The sequence below is a fragment of the Rhinolophus sinicus genome, linkage group LG01 (assembly GCF_036562045.2).
Source record: "Rhinolophus sinicus isolate RSC01 linkage group LG01, ASM3656204v1, whole genome shotgun sequence".
In the NCBI taxonomy this organism is placed as follows: Eukaryota; Metazoa; Chordata; class Mammalia; order Chiroptera; family Rhinolophidae; genus Rhinolophus; species Rhinolophus sinicus.
The window spans coordinates 52,123,195-52,147,738 of NC_133751.1; the positions used below are offsets into that span (position 1 = coordinate 52,123,195).

At 38.6% G+C, this 24,544-nt stretch overlaps 1 protein-coding gene across 2 annotated transcripts in view; it reads left to right on the forward strand.

The window, feature by feature from the left end:
* The window catches only part of TPRG1 (tumor protein p63 regulated 1), a 157,376-nt gene that overhangs the window by 123,877 nt on the left and 8,955 nt on the right, over positions 1-24,544 (forward strand). For both annotated transcript variants that reach the window (XM_074337140.1, XM_019743142.2), the window contains exon 5: positions 19,808-19,961. In XM_074337140.1, the coding sequence (XP_074193241.1) occupies positions 19,808-19,961 (154 nt within the window). The remainder of the gene's footprint in view (positions 1-19,807; positions 19,962-24,544) is intronic.

Here is a 24,544-nt window from a genome sequence, read left to right on the forward strand (position 1 = left end):
TGGTTTCGAGTTTAGAATATTGCCTTTTGGTAAAGTTAACGCATATAAATGGAATGCAATAGGAAACATAGTTATATGATTTGCATGATAAAATAGGAGATTGCAAATAAATTTTGTGTTTATAGCAAGGTGGCCTTGGCCCTATAGCATTGGGAGTATTCCATGGACAAAGTGTGAGAAGCAGTAATGCAAAATTTCATAGCTTGACTTAAAAGACCTTTGCAATATGGTTCCAAACCTACTTTTCTAGTCTGTCTATTCCTAGATTTTTTTGCTTAATTCATACCTCATTAATCAGACATATCAGTGTTTCCCATATATGTTCTATCATTCCTCTGCCAGTGAATGGACTCACATGGTTCCTTCTTCTTGAACTGCCCTAAACCACTCAATCCCCACCCCTTATCACTCACGCACACTGCCTGTATTTTCCTTGGGTTTCAATTCATCCATGTCTTAAAGCCCAGGTCCTGATGATGGACTGATAGGAGTGTGATGAAGAGGGGTGTGGAAGATGACTTAAAACTTTATTTCATTGATAACCTTACTATAGAAAGCTTTGTTTTAAGCCCTATTAGCAATAATAGATGTTGTTTCTCATCCGTGACATCAGCAATTCAAGGGGGCATTTGGTTTTCTTTGGAAGCAATACAATTTTGTAAGGAGAACATCTTTGAGTCGTCCCAAGTCAGAGAAACTTGGCTGTGTTTGCTTACAGACTATTGTCTGATAAGAAGAGGTGGAGATGAGGCCATTTTGTAGAACATTTGTGGATGTCTTTTGAGTTATATAGACTGAAATTAAGTCAGGTAAACCCCTCTCAAAATAGGAAGCATAAGTGTTGACCTTGGGATATTTGAGAAGTTAAATGAATGGGGAAGTGTTCTATGATTGTTGACTGAACACCAAGATAGTTGCGGTTTAGTTGAAAAAACCCCTAAGTAGATCCAATTCTAGTCCAAGATATGACTTCTACGAATTATGTGAACTTAGGTAAATTGACTTTCTGGGTCATAGTTCCATCATCCAACAAAATAGAAATAATATTGGGAATATATGACTCAAAGGAGATGATCAGTTGATTTGTAAAAACACTTTGTAAATTTTAAAGGAGTGTCCTGAGTACAATGGATATAATAATAAATCTCAGCAGAGGGTTATTCTGAGGATAAGATGAGAAAGCTATGCAAATCATTTACAAAGTGTTTGAAAACATGATGCCAAAGGAAATAAGTATTAGCCACATTTATCATCAGCATCATCATTATTATTACTACTCGTGTTTTGTACCTATAAAAAGGTATGATGTTATTGTGGGAGTATCTGCATTATGGTTTTGCCACTACTTTATTGTTTAGGGTGGCAAAGTGGTCCTATCAATGATTCCTCTCACCCCTTAGCAAAATCATCTCAGAATTCAAGTCCTTAATTATTAGAGATGTTGACAATTATCTTTTGTTGGCATAGTACTTTGTTTATTTTAAAGGATGTTCATGAATATGTGTCTCATTAAATCCTGAAAACAGATATGATAATTAAGCAAGGCACCTGTGATAAACATTAATTCAGAGGTGGACACACTGAAGCCAGGGGCATTGTGTTTGGTCATCGTCACAAAACGAGCCTGTGGTAGACACAGCGGACCCTCTGGCCATGCCTCTGCTGATCCCTGCCTTCCGTTTCCTGTGGACGTGGGAGGACAAGTATTAAAAGAACACAGATGACTTCTAATGCTCCAGACACCAAGTAGCGTGGAAGCATGTAGTGGGACTTGACCACTTCTCAAATTCACCATTTAAAAAAATGCGAAAATATTTTTCTTGTCTTTTCTCGATGATCCTGAATATAGTAAGAAGACATCATTTGTTCAAAAGCTTTCGGCAGCATCCGTGTAGGAGCTCCAAAAAAGGAGTTAAAACTTCTTCAATTGCAGGATTTACAACAAAATATTAAGAGTGATTATCTCTGGGTGGTGGGATTACATGTAATTTTCCTCACTTTTTTGGCTGTTTTTGCTTGTCGATACTTGCCACTAGTTCCCCCCCCACACTAAATGTTATGTAAAAACAGCAAATATACAAGGTTGACAATAATATCACACTTTGGAGCTGGAATATGTCTCTTCCACTTGCTACTTGTGTGACCTTGAAAATTTTCTTTATCACGCTGGTTCTTAATTTTCTTATCTATGAAATAATACTACTAATAATAACAATAAATACACAGCTCCTAGGTTTGTGGAGGGATTAAAAGAAATAACATAAAGTGAGGCTCCTTGCACATGATAGGTGATCAATTAGTATATGTCCATTACCTGCTCTTTCCTACTTTTCAAACCTATAATGGTTTCAGGGCTACAAAAAATTTTGGTTGCAATTCTAAATTCTGTATGGAATTAAATATACACATTTGCAAAAACAACAAATTGAAAGATTTAAGGTGACGCATTATTCGAAATCTCAATTCTTTCCCACACGTACTTTGGTGACAGGTTCCTACAAGATCATATAATTAAATGCTGCATGGCAATGGGCAGAAAAGCCTGACCAAATTTTTATAGGAGGAATGTTGGGAAGCACTGTTTGCAAAGATGTTCTTCGATGTGCGGAGATGGGTGAGAGGAAGCTCTGCAGTGTGGAGTCCCTGGCTGTCTTCTGGGACAGGCCAAAAGTCAGGCATCCGGGGTCCCGCATCTGCTTGTTTTGGCCCTTGTTCTGATCACTCCACCTAAGAGGAACCTGCAGCTTCTGTTTTAGAATTTGGGCTCAGTGTAGGCAGCTCTCTAATTGGTTTATGTCATTCATTAGGAATTTCTTTTCTTTAAAGTTGGCGACTTGAAGCCAGATTGTGAGGAGAGATTCTGTACCACCCATATCTGTTTTGCTGTTCCCCATGTTATAAAGGAGATGATGTGGGGGATCCTCTGGCAGTGTCCTTGGCATGGCTCTCAGTTGCTACAGAGTTGGAGCCCTGGTCTATTTGGATGGGAGGACCTCACCTTCCACCTCCAGCTTCACAAACTGGGAAGGGTACTGGTGGCAACGTGCCTGTGGGATCCAGCCACTTTCTTCTTTCCTTCTGTACTTAACACTGAGGGCCTCCTGTTTTGGGGTGTGGCTAATTAAAGAGCTCTTTCAACTGCTGGAGAGGGTTTGGCAGAGGGCAGGTAGGCAAAGATGTATCATAACAGGAAGGATCTCAAAGAAATGTCAAGGATAGGTTTGCTATGCCACACACTCCTCAGACTCAGCAGGCCCAGGAATAAACTCATCTTCCTCGAGACCTGCATTGACTGCTCTGGTTAATGGAGCTGCTGTCCTCCTACTCGCTGATGATACAAACCTCAGGACCATAGTTGAGAGAAGGGTTCATCAAACAATTTTTCAAGGCTACTTCCTGCTTGAGATCAGGATCTTATTATCGTTGACTTCTTAAGTCTACCTTATTCTCTTTATTCTTCTCTTTCTCCCTGCCCTGATCCAGACTTCATGAGTTCTCCCCATGAAGACTCCAAACTGGTCTCCCTTACTTTATATTCTCTAAAATCTATCCTGCCTCTCATGTTCTGATCATTTAATCTTCTTAAATCAAAGCCAGGGTCAAGTTCATATCTCTCCTCTTATTAAAAGTTTTCCTCAGCCCTGAATTATTTACAAGATAATATCTTGTAGGATAAGGACAAACTCCTTAGCCTAGTTTTCAATTATTTTCTATTACTTGTTTTCAATCTATTTGTCCAACCTCTTGGTTAATGTCATATCCCATGTGTACTAGGTTTAAGTCACACAGGAACATTCAACAGTATCTGGACAATGCTCTATAATTTCTTATAGGATTACTATATGAATTTCTAAGAATAAGAGGTAGCTGGGTATATAATATGAAGGTTGGACAAATAAGTTTGCAAACTCATCCTAGAAAAAGTGCTGCATACCTCATTGCTGAATATCACTACGGTCACCTTCGAAGTACTCCCTTTGGGAAGCTATGCACCAACTCCAGCACCTAGTCCACCCTTCAAAGCAATTTTGGAACTCTTTTTCTGGAATGGCCATCAGAGCTGTTGTCGTATTATGTTTGATGTCCTGACTGTCATCAAAATGTCTTCCTTTAAATATTTCCCTTATCTTTGGGTAAAGAAGTAAGTGATTGGTGGCCAGATTAGGTGAGTAGGGAGGGTTTCCAATACAGTTATTTGTTTACTGGCTAAAAACTCCCTCACAGACAGAGCCGTGTGAGCTGGTGCGTTGTCGTGATGCAAGAGCCATGAATTGTTGGCGAACAGTTCCGGTCGTGTAACTTTTTCATGCAGCCTTTCCAGCACTTCCAAATAGTAAACTTGGTTATCTGTTTGTCCAGTTCGTATAAATTCATAATGAATAATCCCTCTAATATCAAAAAAAGGTTAACGACATTGTTGCAAACTTAATTGTCAGACCTCGTACATGTCTCCTTATCAGTTTACACTTTCTGCAAGATGGTTCTGCCTATGGAGGACTGACTGCTGATTTTGAAGACTTAAGTTTAGGTTTCTAGACAATGATAAAAGTGTATAGACAATTTGGGATCCAATATTCAAATAGTGTATTACCTCTTCAGTGATATGTAAGACCCTATAGGTGAGGGGGAAAAAAATAGAAAGTAAGCTCTTTTTGAAGCCAATTCTAAATTATGTAATAACCATATTGATGGCATAATATTACTATACATGATAGTAAAATTTGTGCTTGGAGCCCACTTTGCTTCTTGGGTATAAGAGAATGAGAAAAGGCAGAACTAGAATGATAAGCTAACATTACTGAAACACTCTGTATGCTACAATATATTTTGTGAGGAGTTTGGCTGTGAAAAATGTCCTACCAGCCTCTATGCTCTTTGGAGAGATGGAGAGTGGGTTGTGTTATAGGAAAAATACATGGGCCTTGAGATCACATAAATTAAATAGAACACTTCACTACTTTTAAGTAGGTTTTTTGAATATCTGGTTTCAATTTCCTCATAAACGCAGAAAATCATATCTGCTTTGGATGCTTGCTATAAGATGTATAGGTAATAAATGTAAACTGTTTATTAATAAAGAGCAGCTATGTTTCTTATCATACCAAGCCATGAATTACCTGAGATAATTTGCTATGTGCAAAGTATGTGCTTTTATGAAGAACATGAATGCTCCCTTTTCTAGGCAGCCTCTAATTACTCAACACACACACACACACACACACACACACACACACACACACACAGGGGACGGTGATGGGGAGGCAGTTTCTTCATCATTGTAGAACAGAAAGGAACTGGTTAAGACTTTAAGCTCCAGGACAATACAATTTGCCCTGCCTAGGATGGAGTTAGAAGAACTCCAGTACTTTCCCAGTTTCATGATTAATGCCTTTGTATTATGTTCTTCTATTTGAAATAGCTTTCACCTCGTCTTTGAATGCCAACTTCTTGTTATACTTTCATATTCTAATTGCCACTTCTTTCAGGATTCACCCTCCTCAAGTCAGTTATGGAGTCTCTCTCTCTCTCTGTAATGAGAGAGAACTTCTGTCTTCATGGCTTTCTCCTCCTCCTATTTTAGAACACTTTCTCTTTCCAGTAGAATATGAGCAACATGAAATACAGAGGAATGTTCTTATCACCAGTGAATGCTGCGTGGGACAGTGTTTTGAGTATAGTTCCACTGAGTATAAATTTATTGAATAAATAATATTGTTGCTAAAGAGCTCAGTACTTAACATCTTTCAAATGACAGTGTCTCTGTGGCTTTAAATAAGAATTCATTTTGTTTAGTATGTAGTTAACATAAACTCTATTGGGCTTCACTCAGATTGCAAGAACAGGCCTTGGTTTCTTTGACCTTTAAGTTATTATGAAGAAGCCACTTTGATATTCTGAGATTCATTTCTTCTCTGCTCTTTGTAGAAGTATATGGTGATGTGGTAGAAAAAGTCCGCAGCTGTACATGAAGCATTATTCAGGGGATTGTATGTACGTGCTAATTTTAATGATCAAAAATTCCCCAGGGTGCACACTGCTGTACTAGGCATGATGCAGGATTCATTAAAGACTGTGCTCAAACTCTGTCTTTGTGGCTCTTATAGCCTTTGGGATAATACTTATAATACAAATATAATTAATTTTGCCAGACACTGAAATGTTCTACCACCTCTTAATTATGTTGTGAAAAGATGATTTATTTGGTTTCATTTTTAAATGATGTCTTTTTTTTTTAGCACTTGAGCCATCATTAAGCTTTTGTTAGAATTGATCTATCTCTTTCTCTCTCTCTCCCTTCCTCCCTCTCCCCTCCCCCATTTATTTATTTATTATATACTTGGGTTCTACCTCCTTTGATTCGTGAACTATTTCTAAAGTGGAGGTACCTTTATGGTGAGCTGGTAATTCAATGCCTGTCTTACTGGGATATAACACGTTCAGTTCCTTTTGCCTTTGCCTTGGGCATTTAGCCTAAATAAATCATCAGGAGAGTTTGTTTGTTCTGCCTTATAGTTTCTGATCAAACATTGCTTTATGAAAAATCAGGCTCCAAAGGTGGAATTTAACTATAAGTTCTATTTTCCATGTCCACCTTCTCCAAAAATTAGCTTGAAACATCACCTCCTCACAATGTATTTAAGCAGCAGTAGGTGTAAACAAGACTTAGAAATTAGAAACTTAGTATTTGCTGGTGAATTCAAGGTGAGTCAGCAGTGTGGTAAGTCACACATACAAGTAAAGATGCTGTTGGCCAAATTAGCAGACATACAGCTTCTAGAAGGAAGGAGGGTGTTATCACAGTATATTCCACAGTGACTGGATCATTGTTGGAGTAGTGTTTTCCTTTCTTGGACATACACTTTAATAAAGACATTGGAAAACTGGAACATATTCAGAATAGGGTAACCTGGCCTGGTCAGGGAATTTTTAACCTAGTCACATGAGAAATGCTTGAAGAAATTAGGTGTTTGTTGTTGTTGCTTTTATGGGGGTGTGGGGGAGAGAGAGACACTATTGTAAAAAATTAATCCATCTAAACATTTGAAGAATCTTTACACAAACCTAATTCTAGTCTGTTTTCTTAATGGAAAATTAATTTTCTTGAGAACTGCTGTTTGATAATTCCACCAAATAATAGAAAAATTGTTTGAACTGCATCCTTTGGATTTTTCCTTAATCCTGATAGAACCCTCTTCTCTGAGATTCCTATGGAGGAGCATGTCCAAACCATTGTGTCTTCCACTGAGCAACACAGACTCTGCTCTAGCCCCACACTGTAGACACCCTTCTTTGATCCTTATCAATTTGTGCCCATCCCAACATGGTGAGGAGCCCTCAGAGCCAAGGCCTGTGCCTATCCATAGCCCATGCCCCATTCCCAGGCTCCTTGTTACTAGGACCAGTGGCAGGTCACCTGAGAGCTTGTTAGAAATACGGAGTCCAGAACCTCAGGACCCACTCCACCAAATGAATCAGAATATGTGTTTCACAAAGGTCCCCAGGTAATTCAAATTGACAAACATTAGAGTTTGTCAATCACTGTGCTAGACCACACTCTGGGTACCTGAGACCCTAGAATTCTCTCTCCAAAAGGCCTTGCTTCCATTTTCAGGGCATGTCCTTACCAGAGCATACCATGCTGCCAATGGACATATACTGAGGCCTGAGGGGTAACCAAGAGGTTACCATTTAGAGAGGAGAGTGGACCTGTGGATCGAATTTGGAGGTGTGGTCTGCTTGTTCTCACTCATGTATGCAAGGCTGTCACACTGAGGGACTGAACATCAGGTCTGAAAAATAAGCGGGAAGATCGATATCTCTATCTGTGTTGTTGCTCTGGGTGGAAATATAAAGCTCTGTGGTAGAAGTAAATCTTAAGTTAAAACAAAATTATAAAGCCCCAAGCTCATAAGTATGCAAAACAATACTATTGCAACATGAAGATAAAAAACCCCAAGTAAACTCTAGCTCACTTACCCCAAAGCAAACATACACTGTGGAATGTAGATAAATCAGTTGTATTTCAGGAATTTCTTAACTTTTTACTTAGCTTAGTATTGCGTTCTTTGTTCCTTCCTTGTGTCCCCACTCTCTGCCCCTCCACCAAATTTATGATTTGGTAGTTTTGGGTAGATGCAAAAGAAACCAGAAAGAATGCAAGAGAATTTAGAAATGTCTTCTCTTCTGATTTGCGTTTCAGAGTTAAAGGAGTGCTTTAAACATATGATGAGAGGTACCATGCACTCTACACACAGCCCTACAAAAGTCCCGCAAAGTAGGTATCTGTATCTCCATTTTGCAAATGAGGAAACGGACTCTGAGGGCCAAAGTAACTTCCCCAAGGTCACTTAGTAAATGAAGGCGTTGAGATTTGAACCCAGGTCTGCATCCTCTAAACCATGACTACTTTTATTATATCGAAATACCTCATAAGCAACTTGGGTTTTGTTGTCTGATTTTCTTTTCATTTGTGATAGGTAGAATGTAATCACTTGGGGCAGGGCTGGAGGAGACAGCTAAACATGCAATTCTTGCTGAATAGTTTAAGTGGCTCATGTTGACCAGGACTGAGAGGGAAATGATGTTAATTGTGGACTACGGTCTGTGTGTGGAGGTTAGAGACAGACATTTTTGTTCTGTCCACGTGATGTATTGTATGAAATACTGTGAATAAACTTCCCCAGGAAATGCTTTCATAAACATAAAGGGGAAAATAAATGTGTATCACATTGAATCTCTTGAAATTTGTTCCATTTCAAATTTTTTCAAAGTGGAAGAAGCAAAACGGTTACAGCCTTAGCAGTGTGATCCAAGGGGAAGTGTTAGGAGAAAAGATCTGGGTTCCTGCTGCGCCCTTTGCCTCCCTGGGCAGCCCAGGCTGTTTACTAAAGAACCATGTTGAGTGAGAGCAAAAGTTTGTGGTAACCTGTCTCTCTAATTGCTCATGTATGTATTCCAGCCCTTCTACTCTCAGTCTCCCTTGAGAGAAAATGGAAAGAGAGGAGATTCACAGAAATGTTTTTCTTAGAAGCTATTTTTTTCTGTTGTTGTTAACTTTGCTATTCTGTGCCTGTTGAAACTTGGTTAATTTAAGATGCTCAAAAGTAACTTCCTTTTAAGAGAAGAGATGAAACCTTACACAAACCTGAGGCCAATGTAATTTGCCAAATATCCCAATTTATAATAGAGGGAGTTGCCTCAAAGTTGTTTCCTTTACAGTGTAGCATTTTCTTTGGTAGCTTTGCAGGAGTTGTCCCCTCTTCTGTACACATGGTGGCCTCTTAGCACAGAAGGGCCCGGTACAGACCTGACAGGCCAGCATCGGCAGAATCATGCTTTCAGAGAGAATGATAGACTACCTGCCTGCAAAAGTACTGCCACTCTGTCCTGGGTGTTTCTCTAAAAAGCTCATTTTATGTACACCTCAAAATTGATGAAGGATTCCCCTACCCCTCTTAAACAAACAGAAAACACTTTAAGAGCTCAGTTTTAAACAATGCAATTCAGAAATGTAGACTAACAGAAGACAAAAGCAGCAGCCAGATCAATCTGGTCTGAGAAACTAGTATTTTCGTGTTTTGTTTGTTTGTTTGTTTTTAATTTTTTTACAGTAAAGACTCTGGGAAAAGTGACCAAGTCTTACAAGATAGTTTTGTGGAGGCAACAAATAAGATTTAGACATGGACACTGTTCTTGAACAGCTCACAGTTCATTTGATGATATAAGTATACAGAATGATTTCATGTTGGTGAAATGATCACAAACGCTGTCAGACAGGCTCAGCAAGTTGACTTGCTTGTTTGGAGCCCTGAGGAGTCATGGTTTTGAATATTGGAAATGAATACTCTGCCTGTACTGTGAGAGGTCTGGAATGCCAGGCTGGAAAAGTTTCTGAATTTGCTAAGCAACTGGAAGTCCCTTATGTTTCTGAGCTGGTTCAGTCAAGCAAAGGGTAGATTAGTTCAGGTGAACAGAGACTACAGATACAATGTGAGCTCTCGAATTACTGTCTTTACATAGGCTCACTGGGGAACGAATGACTGGTTGGTATAAATGGTTCCTTTCTTTTTTGTCTGGTACATCCATAGGTTTAGGAGGGGCTACAGAACCAGAGAGACGTAAATTCTAATCGCAGCTCCATCATGTACTAACTGATGGCTTTGAACCTTGGTTCCTCATCTGTAAAATAGAGATTATAAGTCTATCTTGTGAGTTTATGGTAAGGACAAGAGATAACAAATGTAGAGGTCGTAGCACACTGTCTGGTACACATTAGTCTTTGCTCTGATTATGATGGATGATAACATCTTAAATGTGCAGTGTATCATTTCCATGTAAAAATAATACATACTCACTACAGAAAGTAAGAAACTTTAAAACAGACAAAATAATCCTATTGTATCAACAGTGTTAATATTCTAATGTATTTTTTTCAATCCTTTTGTGATTCCCACACAGGTTTGGTGCCGGGTAATGAACTGGAAAGGAAGCAGCAGGTTTATAGTTATTTTTCCTGAGAACTTACTTTCTCTTGTTGCCGGCTTTGCTTTGCTGTTTGCAGAAATAATAACCAGGGCTGGACTAGATAGGCTCTCATTTCTTCCTTCCTCTTCCGTCACTGCAGATAGAAACCTGCTCCAGACTTCCACTCTGAGCGCTGCTGGGTATAGAAAACCTCTTCCAGGTTGCCCTCCTTGTTAACCAAACTTCGGATCTCCTCAACATTCATATCTTTTGAATAGCACTCAGGGCTCTGGACTAGGAGAACTAGGCTAGAGTCCCCCTTTGGATCAGGAATATCTGGGTGTAAACCCTGGTTTTAACCAGCTCTGTGTATTTGGGCATTTCATACTGCCTTTCTAATTTTTATGGAAACAGCAATTTCATGTGGAACAATGGGATGATGATTGAGAAATTGTTTTGTGTGCTGTAAGGCACTGTCCAACTAGCAAATACAGAGTGCGGATATTTTTAATTTTACTTAATCCTTATAGGACATTCTCAAGACAGTATCACTAGTTTTATTTAACAGAAGAGAAAATTGAGGTGCTGTAAGATTAGGGAAGCTAATTCTTACAAATTCAGTTATGTAGCAGCAATAATTTGAAGTTGTTGAAGGTAAAGTTTATATTTCATTTAAAGTTTCTCCTTCCCCTTTCTTCTCCTGCCATCATCATTATCACCCAACTTTTGATTTTATCCTCTTTTTTGTTTGCCTCTAGGCTTTTTAACGACTCTCAGCAGGAAGCCCACACATGGTCAGGTCTCAGCCCCATTTATGGCCTGGAGACCAAGGAGTGCATCTGGCTTAGCCATGTGCCCCACTCACCTCTACACAGAGTTCTACTTCTTTCTGTAGTTTTGAGTGTAGCAGCCAGAGACAAATTTCCTCAGCTGATTAAGCTGCTCCCCACTGATTTCCCACTGGCTTCTCACTAGCTTCCATGTTGGGAATAGGCTGCTCCAGACCTTTCACTGTCCTGCACAACTACCTACCTCAATGCCCACAAAGTCCTGTAACTTTCTTCTGACCTACCTCTCTTTCCATCCTGCCAACTCACATGTAGCCCAACTGGTAATAAATAAGATCAGTATAAAAATGTAAATCATGGCACATACGCTGAATTCTCTCTGTCTTCCCCCATAACTGCCACCCCTCCACATCAACCAATTGTGTATTTGCTCTCATGATTTCCTCAGTTTTCAATGCAAGGTACTTGGTACAAGGTTGAAGATCAGTAGACATGCATTGAATGAATGAAGCCTTCTTTGGTACCTTCAACAGTAAGGGATTGTTCCCCCCTCTGAGTCTTCATTACAATTTTATCCAGAGAAATTTCTCTGGACTTCATGGAGGGATGCTACCAGGGATTTGCTAATAATGTTGCTACTCAGAACAATTGTTACATATTGTGGGAGTTACATGTCCAAAGGTTTGAGGGGAGGATGAGACTATGAGGCTCCTTCTACAGAATGTGTCAATGGCAGTCAACCAGAGTACGACTCTAAAGATGACAAAATTTTATGCCATCCCTGTCAGTGGAAAGAAAGTCATCATTTTTAATATGGAATCATGTCTGTTTCATTTTAACAGGTATGGAGTTCCAGATGGACCTTCTAAGCTAAAAGCATTTAGATGCACAGACTAAAAGAACCATATAGCCTCTTCTATTTTATCTAAAAGCGTTTACCATCAACCTCATTGGATTAGCTCTCTATGTAGGTAGCATCTGTGAAACAAAAGCATTTGCTATAAAATAGATACATTTCCCTTGTAGAAAAGGGCATGAGAAAAAGGTGTTTGTTTTTTTTTATTTGTTTGTTTTGTTTTGTTTATTTTCCCATGAATCCAAGAGTAATGGATTCAATAGAAATTTAGAAAAAACAAATTAGAAGAAAAGCTGCTCGAGTGTTGTAATGGAATGTTGATAACAGCAAGAAAGGACAGAATGATGGTGAGGAAAGAGATAGCTGACATAGAATTAATGAGCTTAGCTGTCAAGAATCTTTTAGAGCTTGGGTAAATAGCCTTTCTCTTCATTATACAAGAGCTGATTTTCATAAAGGAAAGCATTGGAATACAGGAAAGTATTACGGGGGCTTTGAGTATTAATCTAAATAACTTTCTAGATTTTAGTCTCTGTATCAATGCAATTAAAGGGTCAAGGGTATAGAATATAAATGATTAACAGTAAATCCCTTCCAGTTCTTAAAATCTGTAATTTGTTATGATTTTTATTAGGCTATAAAATAATTAGTTATGTTTAAATATAAGCTGTTTTAAAAAATAAGTATGTAAGTTTTAGAATGACTTATATTCAAATAGTCCATTCACACCAGTTCTGGAAAATAAAAATATTGTTGTCTGTTATTTAAGTAAAACCCAAAGGTAAGTAATCCTTGGCTTTGACGGGTTATAAGTGTTAGATTTGTCATAGTTGAAGTGTTCGCTTGAGAATTTCTACTCCAGTGCCTTCATTATTTTGTAAGAAGTGTGTCTTAGTTCATTTGGGCTGCTGTAACAAAATACCAGAGACTGAGTAACTTATATAAACAACATAAATGTATTTCTCACCGTTCTAGAGGCTGGGAAGTCCGTGATCAAGGTGCTGGCAAATTCAACGTGTAGTGAGGGCCCGCTTTCTGGTTCATGTATGGCAGCTTCTTGCTGTGTCTTCACATAGTGGAAGGGTGAGGGAGCTCTCTGGGATTTCTTTTAGTATAAAAGCACTGATTCCATTATGAGGACTCTGCCCTCATGACATAATCACCTCACAAAGGCTTTACTTCCTAATTTGATCACATTGGGCATTAAAATTTCAATGTATACATTTTGGGGGTACGCAAACATTTAGACCATGGCAAAAGAAAATGATGTCGTAGATATGTGCCCAGCTCTAAGCCACACAGAGTGTATCAATGCTAGTGTTAAACCCAGGTTTTATTGACTGCCAGTTCAAGGATCTTACAATTATAACATGTACCATTCTCAGAATAGAATGATGGTCTAAAGTATTTGCTATGTGAGTGCACGCGCACACCAGACACACACACACACACACACACACACACACACACACACACCCTGACTTTGTGAGTCACAACATCTTAGGTGCTAGATTTGGTTTACGTCTTAGTCTTCTTTACTTCAGCCCTGAACATAAACACTTCTAGCACAAGCACATCTAAAATTTCCCAAGCAGATAAAAATCTAATTTAGCTTGGGTGATTCCATAACCTTTTTTTGTAACCCTTTTTGTAACATTCATCCTCACTTTCTCTGAGTTCTACTTTTGGCTTAAACCTCTGTCTTTCATTCTGCAGTTTAAGATTGTTTCTTTTTCTAGGAGAAGAATGATCAAGTCACTAGCCCTCTGAGAATTCCTCATATTCGTTAAGTTATCTTATGGCTCTTTGTCTAACCAGTATGATAAAAATTATTTTGGTCTTTGAGTACAGATATTAACACATTGGAATAGAAAAGATCTTAGAGATGATCTGGTTTAACTACCTGATTTTACAGCTATATACCCCTGGACCCAAAAGGGAAGTAAATGGTTTAAATTACTGACAAGTTAGTGGCACATCTGACCTTTGAACTCAGGCCTCCTAACTATCTATCATTCAAGGTTCTTACCATGGCACCACACTGCCTCTGAATTCTCTCTTCACGGACACTGCAGATCTGTTTAACTTTATCACTTACCTCTCCCTCAAGTAACATAACCCATAGAATTTCTTGGTTACCCATGTCAGTACATAGTTAATCTCACTGAGCCCAAGGCCCTGGAAACTTCTGGGAGGGAGCCAGGTGAGCAAAGAGAGCAGATAAAGGCAGCACCTGCCGATGGGTTTGGAACAGCCTGGGGACACTGAGAGAATGTAAACACGTTCTGCAAATCTTATTGTCTGACACTGTGCCAGCGTCGTCTTTTGGGTTCTTGTCATGGAAAATATTTCGTCTGAGGTCATTCAATGAGCAAAGGAGCATTGAATACCCTCCAGGGTGCCAACTCCGTCCCCCCTTTTGTGTAGATTAAATAAGCAAGGGACTAACATTTCATAGGCCTAGAAGGCCAGCTTTTCAACAATACAGGCTGAAAGGAGACATTAAGAAAATATATTGTGTTGTTCTGAACTGCTGTCTCCCCCTCACTGCCCGCCCTCCTGCCCTCCTCCCCTGTGGCCTCCTTCTGTTTGTTCACCCATACTTACAAGCACACGCCCTGCATTTAGAGCAAGAGTTAATGTCTGTGCTTCCTCATAAATCTCGCTCTGGTGCCTGGAGCTATGTTTTTAATTCTGTGGTAGAGCTTTGAGATTTGAGATGAGTAGAAAGGAGGGGGGAACTGACGGAGGTAATCATGGAAGCTGCCATTTCTCCTTCTGGGGAGCAGGACCTCCTCACTCAGTGCTTCCAACAGGTAGTTGAATGCCTCAGCCCAACATCTGTGAAAGCCAGGATGGAAAGAGAGTGGGGAGTTAAGGGAAAGGAAGTTGGCTATATTGTGCTACACAAAAGGATATGTGGCTTCTCTCTGAAGAGAAGAAGAATGTGTGGAATGAGCAAATTAACCCAGACTGGTGACTGACTGGCATATTTTTCTAGTTCAACTAAAAATGACTTCAAGGAAGGGAGTCTTTCCTGACAGAAATCATTTTTTGTCTTACAAAGCTTGTTATTGAAGAAAGTATTCCTCTGTTCACCTTGGAGCTCCTTTCTGTGTTGTTAAACCGTGTTTGTTTTTCATGATTGGTCATTTGGCACTTGTATGATAGTTTCTTCTGTATAAACCTCGTCTCTTCAACATGCCTTTGCTTTTTTGTTGTTGTTGTAGAAGGCAAATCTTCTATTGGGCTGCTATGATGCTTTAAAGCAGTAATTGCTTAGGCCTTCTACCCTGCCAACAATTATATTTGAGCAGAATTCTGAGTCGGAGTCACTGAGTAGAACACGTAATTAATATGACTACAGGAAGAAAGTCTGATATTTAGTTTATATATCTATAAAATGAAAGAATTGGAAACATATCTCTAAGGGGCCTTCCAACTCAAAGACAGTCTGGGATCCTAAAAATCTCCAACTATTATCAACCCTCCTCTTCCATCAAGTTCTTATGTGTCCTAATGGAGTGCTTCCTCTACTTCTAACCTTTCTGTGATATTTTGATATTTACCAAAAGTGAAGGGTGAGAAGTGCAAATGGAGGCCAGACATTGCTGGTTTCCTTGAGGATAGAAAGTGGGAACAAAATGAGACGTAATTGTAACCGAGTTTCTCGGCCTCTCTGACTCCATCTTGTTTAAGCCTGCTTTGTTCCCCTGTCCTTCAGGTAAATAGCTTCTTGCTTATTGACATGTTAATTATTAGAGGAATTCTGCTTGAGGCTTGAGGTTGACAAAAACAGCTCCTTACCAGGAGGTGCCTCACCAGAGGAGATAAGGGAAGTATGTATTGTTTATCAAAGATTGGCAGGAACCTTGTGGCTGGACTCACAGCAACTAGGGTTAACAGACTAAGCACAATCTTCCCCGAGCCCTGATGGCATCCAGATGCCTACAGTCGTCAATCACCTCTAGCCCCTCCCATTTTCCCTTCCCTTGATGTAAAAGAAGCCTGAACTCTGTACTTTCTTAAGATGGATTTGCGGTGCCACTAGGTCTCCCATTCTCCCTGTTGGCACTGTCTCAATCAATAAACCTTTCCTCACTCCAAACTCTGACATTTTGGGTTTTGACTTTTCAATGTGTCGGGTACATGGACTTTGGACCAGACACACAGGGACAGTGGTGTTTCTGTTCCCGCTTTTTATTCTATTAGTTTATCCTAGTAGTTCTTGACTTGATGATCTGATGAAGCCTGGTCAAATTTTTTTATCTTATTTCCTGTTAACTTCATCTATTTCTATCAAGGAAGTTTTAAAAAATTGCTATAAGGGTTAAATAAAATAAAGCAATATATAAAGTCTCTAACAGTACACAATAAGCGTTATAATATATGTCAGGCACTCAATATTGGCTAGTTGGACAGCGCTTTACAGCATGCAAAACGTTTTCTCATCCATTATTCTCTTGTTCCTCATGAAATTGTTGTTACCTAAAGATCAGAAAGGTGGTATGAAATGACCAAAGATAAGGAACTAGTGAAAGCCAGAGTTTACACTCAGAGTATTATTTCAGGAAGAAAGCTACCAAATCTTTCTTTGCTTAAAAATTTGATGTTGGCATTCTTTACCTGGAACTGTACCCCCACTTTGATAACTTGACCATTGCTGCTCAGTGAGAAAGGCCCAGTCTTCTTACCCTGGTGACATAACTTTTTTGTAATCCCCCCTTACTTTTAGTACTGCCTTATTTTCCTACGGTAGTATAGTTGCTAATATTGAGTACATATAAAAATATACAGTTCCCGTTGAGACAGAGATTTTCTTTCTGACCTATAGCTAGAATTCCTGGGCAGGCTCTTTGCCCACAAATGATGGCAGGCTCCTTCAGGCAATTCTTTTAACTCTGTGTCTAATTGGAAATAATGCTATGTTGTGTAATGGCAGGATCTTAACTTGAAATGTGTTTTGTAACTATAAGCCAGAATGGTGAAAATACCCATAAATGAAGTTTTGGGAGACCAAGGCTCTCATCAACTCAGCCCTGTCTAGAGTGATGCTTTAGGAAAGCCCTGGTCCTTTCTGGGTCTCGGTTTTCTCATCTCCAGAAAGAAGACACTGGGGTATGGCTTCCACGAGCGCTTCTATCTCTGACATTCTATAGTTTACAAGCCCTAAACTACTCTTCTGCTATATGGTAGCTGATCGGTGCTTTCACATTATGAAATATGGTGGTAGGTGCTAAACTTCCCTAGGACTACTGGGGCAATAGTTGATGTAGCCTTTGTAGCAGAGAATGTGTTCTGCTCAGGGGTAGGGTGCTGCTAATATGATGTCTCTAAATTAAAGACTACATAACCCAGTGGCTTCTTATGGATCCTGTATGTCCTTGACTGGATAAATGCTCGTAGAAACATGACCACAGCTGTCTACACCACTCGCATAGAGTTACTGAAGTCCTGAAATGCCACCACATGGAGACACTCTAAAGAACATAGGGAAAGTGAGATTGGGAAAAAGAGATGAGCTTGCCCATGGGCACACAGCATTAAGTTTCAAAACCAAGACTCTAACACATGACCACTTGACATCCTGTTTATTGTATTTTTTCACTCTAATAATCTCACCTGATTTCTCTCAGTGTAAGTACAAGTAACTGTTTAGTAAAGCATTCCTAGTCATAAAGGTATCCATATTCCCCACAATTGCCCTAGTGACATTTGACAGAAGGGAAGATGATAGATTTTCATAACAAACTGGTACTAAAGGCTTTGTTGAGAAGTTCCACATTAGTTTTACCTTTGGAAAGACTACTTAGTACTAGATTTATTTTCCCATCTATCACTTTTGTTGCTCAGGAGAGAAGTTTGGCTGGACCTGCATATTTAGAAGTATACTACATCTTTGAGAAAGGTCATTGCCATGCTCAAATTGATTGTCTATTTAGAAAGAGTGTCCCTCTTGAATTTTATGCTTAGATCTCATTTCAGGTTTCCCTAAGGTGAAGTAATAAAAGGTGTACTTATTAGATAAGCTATCCTGGCAGATTTTCATTCCTTTGAATAAGAGCAAAATTGCATCCAGTACATAAATTAACATATGAAGCAGTAAATATTTCCATTGTGCAAGTTGTTTTAATGAACTCAAGCCAGAATGCTCCATTAACCAGCATGTATAATATATTCATTGAGGTTTGGGTTTATTACCAGGCAAAAAAAAAAAAAATGAAGGAAAGGACAAGGGGGATGGTAAATGTCAGTACAACAGCTGTGAAGGTGAGGGGTTAGGAAAAAAACTTTAGAGTTATGTACAATACTTTTCTTCTCTCTCTCTCTCTCTCTCTCTCTCTCTTTCTCTCTCTTCTTTCCCTTTTCTTTCTGGGCAAAGGATTAAATACAAAAAAGGCGAGGTGTCAGCTTTCAGATATCTGAAAAATCTGAAAACTGGGCAGCAGAATGTGCCAGACTCTTTTCTTACTTTCCTTTTGTAAGAAGCAGCTCAAGGACCAGCCAACTGGGAGAGAGGTGGTATGTGCTTATGTGTGAGATGGTGTTTATACACATCTCTTTGTGGATAAACATTCAGAAACCACAATAGCATTCCCAAAGGAGAATTCCTTAATACAGGAAGTGACCGCTTTGTGAAGGGACCACAATTAAGCTCCAGTTTTTCATTTTAGGTCCCAGGATTTAATTTCTAGAAGAAACAAGACCTCTGTGATATACCATGGGGCTGTTTAGAATTACAGGCAACTTAGTTTTAAAGCTTGTCGAATGCAAAGCTCCTGAGCTTGGCTTAACCTCCGAGGATCTCTTTACATTCGGAGATGTTTAAAACCACAAACCATGAATTCTGATGGGCACATGCAAAAGAAGAGACCACAGAAATTACAATTTGTTATTCAATGTGACCATACTGTGTCCTGCCACAAATTCCCTCCCACCACTTCCAAGATGACTTTCTCTTGCTCTGCACGTGGGTTTACTAGATGACCAGGCCTGGGCTACACCAGGGAGTGGCTGCTTTCCACATACTGTGGATCAGGGCTGTGAAGTTAGTGGAAAAGTGCAGGGACAGTCTCCCCACAAGCTTTGACATGTTTGTTGCTGCAATTTTGCTAGATTGAATGTGTGCAGAGAATAGAGAATCGTGCAACGTAGAAGCTGAGGTCACAGAGCATTTTGAATTGGTCATCTTCCTTCTTAATTATCGTGTATATCTTCCTATTTGGGAAGTCCCAGATCTTTTCTTAGTCATTTCTTGCTGGTATTTATGGTTCTGTGGAAACCATTGCTGTTGTCATCTCCCTCCTTCTTCAGACCCTCTCCTATCTTAACTATTTCAGTTTCTGTCCCACCACGTCAACTCTTCCTTCTCCTTTTCTATTTTAACTCTTACTATTAAAATGTTGTCACAAAGTGAGTATTCAAATATCCAGCCCTAACCTCTGTTCTGACCAACAGAGTCACATTTCCATCTAGGCATTTACACATGGAATTTTCAACACTCTGAATTCATCATGTTTGAAAGCAAATTAATCTTTTTCTTCTCCTAAATTCCCTGGAACAATTCAACTAGTTGATAGTTAAGCCACTTAGCAGCAATATAAAGGCTGACTGAGGCATTGCATTCCTTTCCCACACTTTCCTTTTTGTTTTAATCTAATGGAAATGGCCAACCTAAAGGAAAACTCCTTTCTTGTAGGAGACAAGGAGACGGCCTTAGGATCTACTGGGGGAGCCCAGAACAGCAGTCTCTTTTGTCCCGTTGGAACCCGTGGTCCACTGAGATGCCTTATGCTACCTTCACTGAGCATCCTGTGAAATACACCAGTGAGCAGTTCCTCGAAATTTGCAAGGTAGGAGGCAGTTTGGGATTCACTCTTGGATTAACTTTGTTGATAAAGTTTTGTACTTCTAAAACAGGTACAGTCAAAAAAAAAAAAGATAAGATACAACCCAGGGTTTATAGAGCTCAAAACTTTAATAGGTTTATATAACTTTTTTTAGTACGCAATGGAGCTGTTTCATATATGAAAAAAAATATGTAATATGTATATTAACCATACCATGCTGTTCCCTCCTTGATAATTTCTTAGTGAGACATTATAATGTAATATTGTTTAAAATTTGCAATACTTGTATTTGTCTGACTGTGTTTATTGCCCACAGGGTGCATATAATTTTCTCTATATAATTAAATTTTAATTGTATTCAGTGGAATGTGGAATAGTGTGAGGTATGAAGTCAGGTAATGCTCTGTGGTCATGCTTAAGTCACTTTTCTCTCTGGATCTTGGTAGTCTTATCTCTACATGGAAATAATGAACACTGCCCTTCCTTCCAACTTCATTGGATCATTGTAAACTTAAAGAAGAGAATGTGTATAAAAATGCTCCATAAACTGTAAAGCCATTAATAGTATTTTTATGTCTTTAAGTCTTATCTCCCCAAGTAGATTTTTAAATTTATTAGTGGCAGGGAAAGTCCCTTTTACTGTTATTTCTTCTTCCCCAAGGAAACTTAAAAGCAGCACTAGAGTACTCTAAGAAGTCTAAGTAAAACAGTTGGAGCTGTACATGCAGTAAAAGATCAAACGCTATATTTTCAACACATACAAGTGCACTTCTCGGCCTAGAAATCCTTGCCTTCTCTGCCATTTCTATGTTTACTGTTACCTGCTGGCATTCATTTCAGAACATCACAACTCTTCATTTGCTATCAATACAGAACACTGCAATCTGCCTCCAAAGTCTTCTGTGGTTAAATGGTATACATTACATTTTTTGCATTATTTTAAATACGCCTATTTATGCACATAAACAAATATTTTATTGACTCACATAAATCCCCCCCATTCCAAAAAGGACTTGAAACAAAATATATGTGGTTAAAGGTTGGATGGGGTCTTCGTTCCCCCTAATATAGTATAGGTGGCTTGCATCCCATTCTGCTCTTAGGAAAAGTCAGTGGTCCTCTCCAGATTCATGCAAATGTCCTCAGGGGCTCAAGCTTTACCTCTGTCTTCAAGCTATTGCAGGCACTAAATTAGTTCATTTTAAGGATAGTGTTGATACTCTTCCTGCGAGTCTCCTATTTCACTGTGCCTCAATCCAAGCATCACCACCCCAGTGTGACTCAACCCAAGCATTACCATCCCAGCCTCTTTACCACCCAATGTTAACCAAACAAAAAATGAAAACCAGTAAGAACAGTATAACACCAGCTCAAAGGCATTTATGTGATGGTACACTCACCGAGGGCTTCGGGGGAGACAGTGGGAGTCTATATCATAATACTGCCCCAAACTTCAAATGGAGTATCAGAGTGCCCTGTTTTTAAGAGACCTTATTAATAATGATACTCTGATGCATTGTTGCATAGTCTTCTTTCCTCTCTTCTCTACCCTGTTCTTTCCCCCTCTATAAAACCCTGTTTCAATTTTTTCTTATTAACAGTACAGAGTAGTTTATCTGTTTCTTTTTTTTTAACACCTATTATTCCAACTCAAAAAGCTTAACAATGTAACTTTCCAAAGCCATTCCCTACTTTTAAAGGGAATCTGGTTCTGTTAACTTCAGAGAAATGCCACTGCATTACTCTAATACCTGTTAGTGCGTTGTTGTTTTCTGCTATACATAAATACGATCAAATAATTTAAAAAGGAAGATGAAAGCTAAATATGGAAAGAGGCATGGAATTGTTATTTCCTACATACCCATGAATATAATTAGTAGACTGGAACATTAAATTTTCCCCAAGCCTTCCGATTAGCCAAGACTAAGGGAAACTTGATGTTCATACAGCTCTTTTTGGATGGGGTGTGTGTCTGTATGTGTCCATATGTGTGAATTTGAGCATCATGAATGATTGGTTAGTTGGTTGGTTGGTTTTCAGTCAATCAAACTACTTTGTGGATCTAAGTATGTTGCTTTTAAGGTTTTTCTCCTTAAGTCATTCTTCCAAAGTCTTGTTTTTTTTCTTCCTGGCAACAGTCTGGCACTTCCATTTGCCAAGCCATTTCTTAGTCAAAGACCACCCCAAGTCCCAGCTCTCTAGGAAAACAAGTGATCTTCATCTGGAATGTGAGATGATGAGTAGTCTGATCCAGTTGAGTCTTAGCTTTTCTTTTGTTGTTGGTTTTATGTCACAATATTATTTATGTTTAGGACATTTTCCAAGATTGGCTTAGAGTAAGTCCCAGTTATATTAACATAAAAAATAAATAAGAAGAAAGGTAATTCTGGGGATATAGAATACCTTTTATATGAATATTTTGGCATAACGTAAGATGTTAAAAGGGTGATATAAACTAGTTTTTCCATTTCCCTTGTGAATAAAACAGAAAAAAAGTAGAAGAATATGGGGAAATGCGTAACTAAATCAAATACCTGAAACAATTTAATTTAACAAAACTATTATGGTGCAGGAAAGGGAATCAGGTAGAGCTGAGTTACACACAGTCAAAATTTTCAAATTGCTTACAATTTAATGAAATAACTTATTACTTTAAAAAATATATTTTAAAAATCCAAATTTATTTTTCACTCAGAATCTTTTCTTCTACAACACTTGGAATCTAACAAATATTTTCTGACATCTACAAAGTATAGGTATTATGACTATTGTTAAAGATACAAAGAAAAATGAGACAAGATTCTTCCTTTTGTGGAAGGCACTGCTTAACAGAGGAGGCAGATAAAAATTCAAAGATTTTTAAATGAGTATTAATGAACTAACACAGAAGATCAAATGAAGAGGAGTGGAAGCACATGAAGGTACCAGGGATGCTCTTAGACACAGAGTAATTCAGTGTACCTGGAGTTTTGTATATTCCCCACCATACTTTTAATATCTCAAAGAAAAAAGTAGGTATGCAGGTTTAACCCAAGTTAGGGCAATAAGAGTGGAGAGAAGATGAAGACATTTTGAGATAGTCAGGATACCGGAAACTCACAGGATATATATAGTAAGTGAAGGAGAGGAAGCGGTCAAAGATGACATGGTTTCTGGCTTGAGTAGGTGGTGATTCCACTAATTTGAATGGGGTACAACGCTAAACAGAGCAAGTTTGGAGGTTCAGTTTAGGGCATGATGAGATTGAGATGTCCATGGAACATGGGGTTGAGTTGGTTTCAGGCAGTTAGAAATTGAGATCTGATAAAAAAAAAAAAATCACTATCAGATTTATGCAATACTATGTCAAAATACACTTTAAAAAAAAATCTATTTCACTATGTCACTTCTACACCTGGGAAATATGATGGTCAAATGACCTCTGTCCAGACATTCTTGCTTATCTCTGAGCCTTACCAACATTTTCCAATCTCTGCATGAGCATATTTTGCATTATTTACACAAAAACAGTTGTGAAAATAGAAAATAATCGTCTTTTGGCATTGATTATATATTATATCATTACCAGACATGAAAATAATTTCATGTAATATTATATCATTATTCTTTATATTTATTTATTGCAGTTTGCATGTTTTCACGTAATTCAAACAACAAAAACCCTTTGAGGTCAGGACAGCTATATCCAATTTTAAAAATGAGGGTACTAAGAGTGATTAAGTGAATTGACTAAGATATTACAATAAAGCAGCTCTATTTTCACACCCAAACAATTAGCTAATGTGGAGAAGAACAGACATAAAACTGAAGGGGCTTTGTGTGCATGTGTATGTGTTCATTGATGTGATATAATAGTATACATTATGACCAGGGTAAGTTATCCTCAATTGTTTCATCCACTTTACATTTTCAGCCTGTAGCCTTATCTCTCCTCTTTCAATTGCCTTGGTGTGTTGTTGGAGTGTGTTTATAGTCTTGCTGGGAGAGACTAGTGACTGAGCCCAGAGCTGGTGAATCATAGTGAATGGGTCATGGAAGTTCTACAGCCAAATCTAAGTGATCTGCAGACTAACATTTTATTTCTTTCTGGCATCTTTATGTTTCCTTTCAAGGGAATTATGAAAGTGAATATTTTAGCGATCAAAATGTAGCTTTACAAGTGTATCTTAGCCCTTTGGTTTCCCTCCACATCAATTCAACAAATAGTCACTGAGTACCTACCTGACATTTTAATACTACATGCGAAGTAATGTGCTAGTATCATGGGATACCAAGAAGAATAAAACAGATTTGGCTCCCCGGACATTTATAGTGGAGAAGGAGAAGGCAAAAAATGGTAATTAACAAATTATAATTCAATGTGCTAAGACTGTTCATAGAGGGATTCACAAGGTTTTGTGGGAGCCCCGAAGAGGAAACAGGTATCTTCTAAAGTTAACAGGTGTGATGACATTTGATGTGAAATTCAAGGCATGAATGCTTTAAGCATTAAAGAAAGTGGGGGAAGATATTTTAAGTAAATGAAACATGGTTAGAAGCTGAAAATTACAAAGGTATATGAAATGTTCTTGGATAAAGAGTAGTTA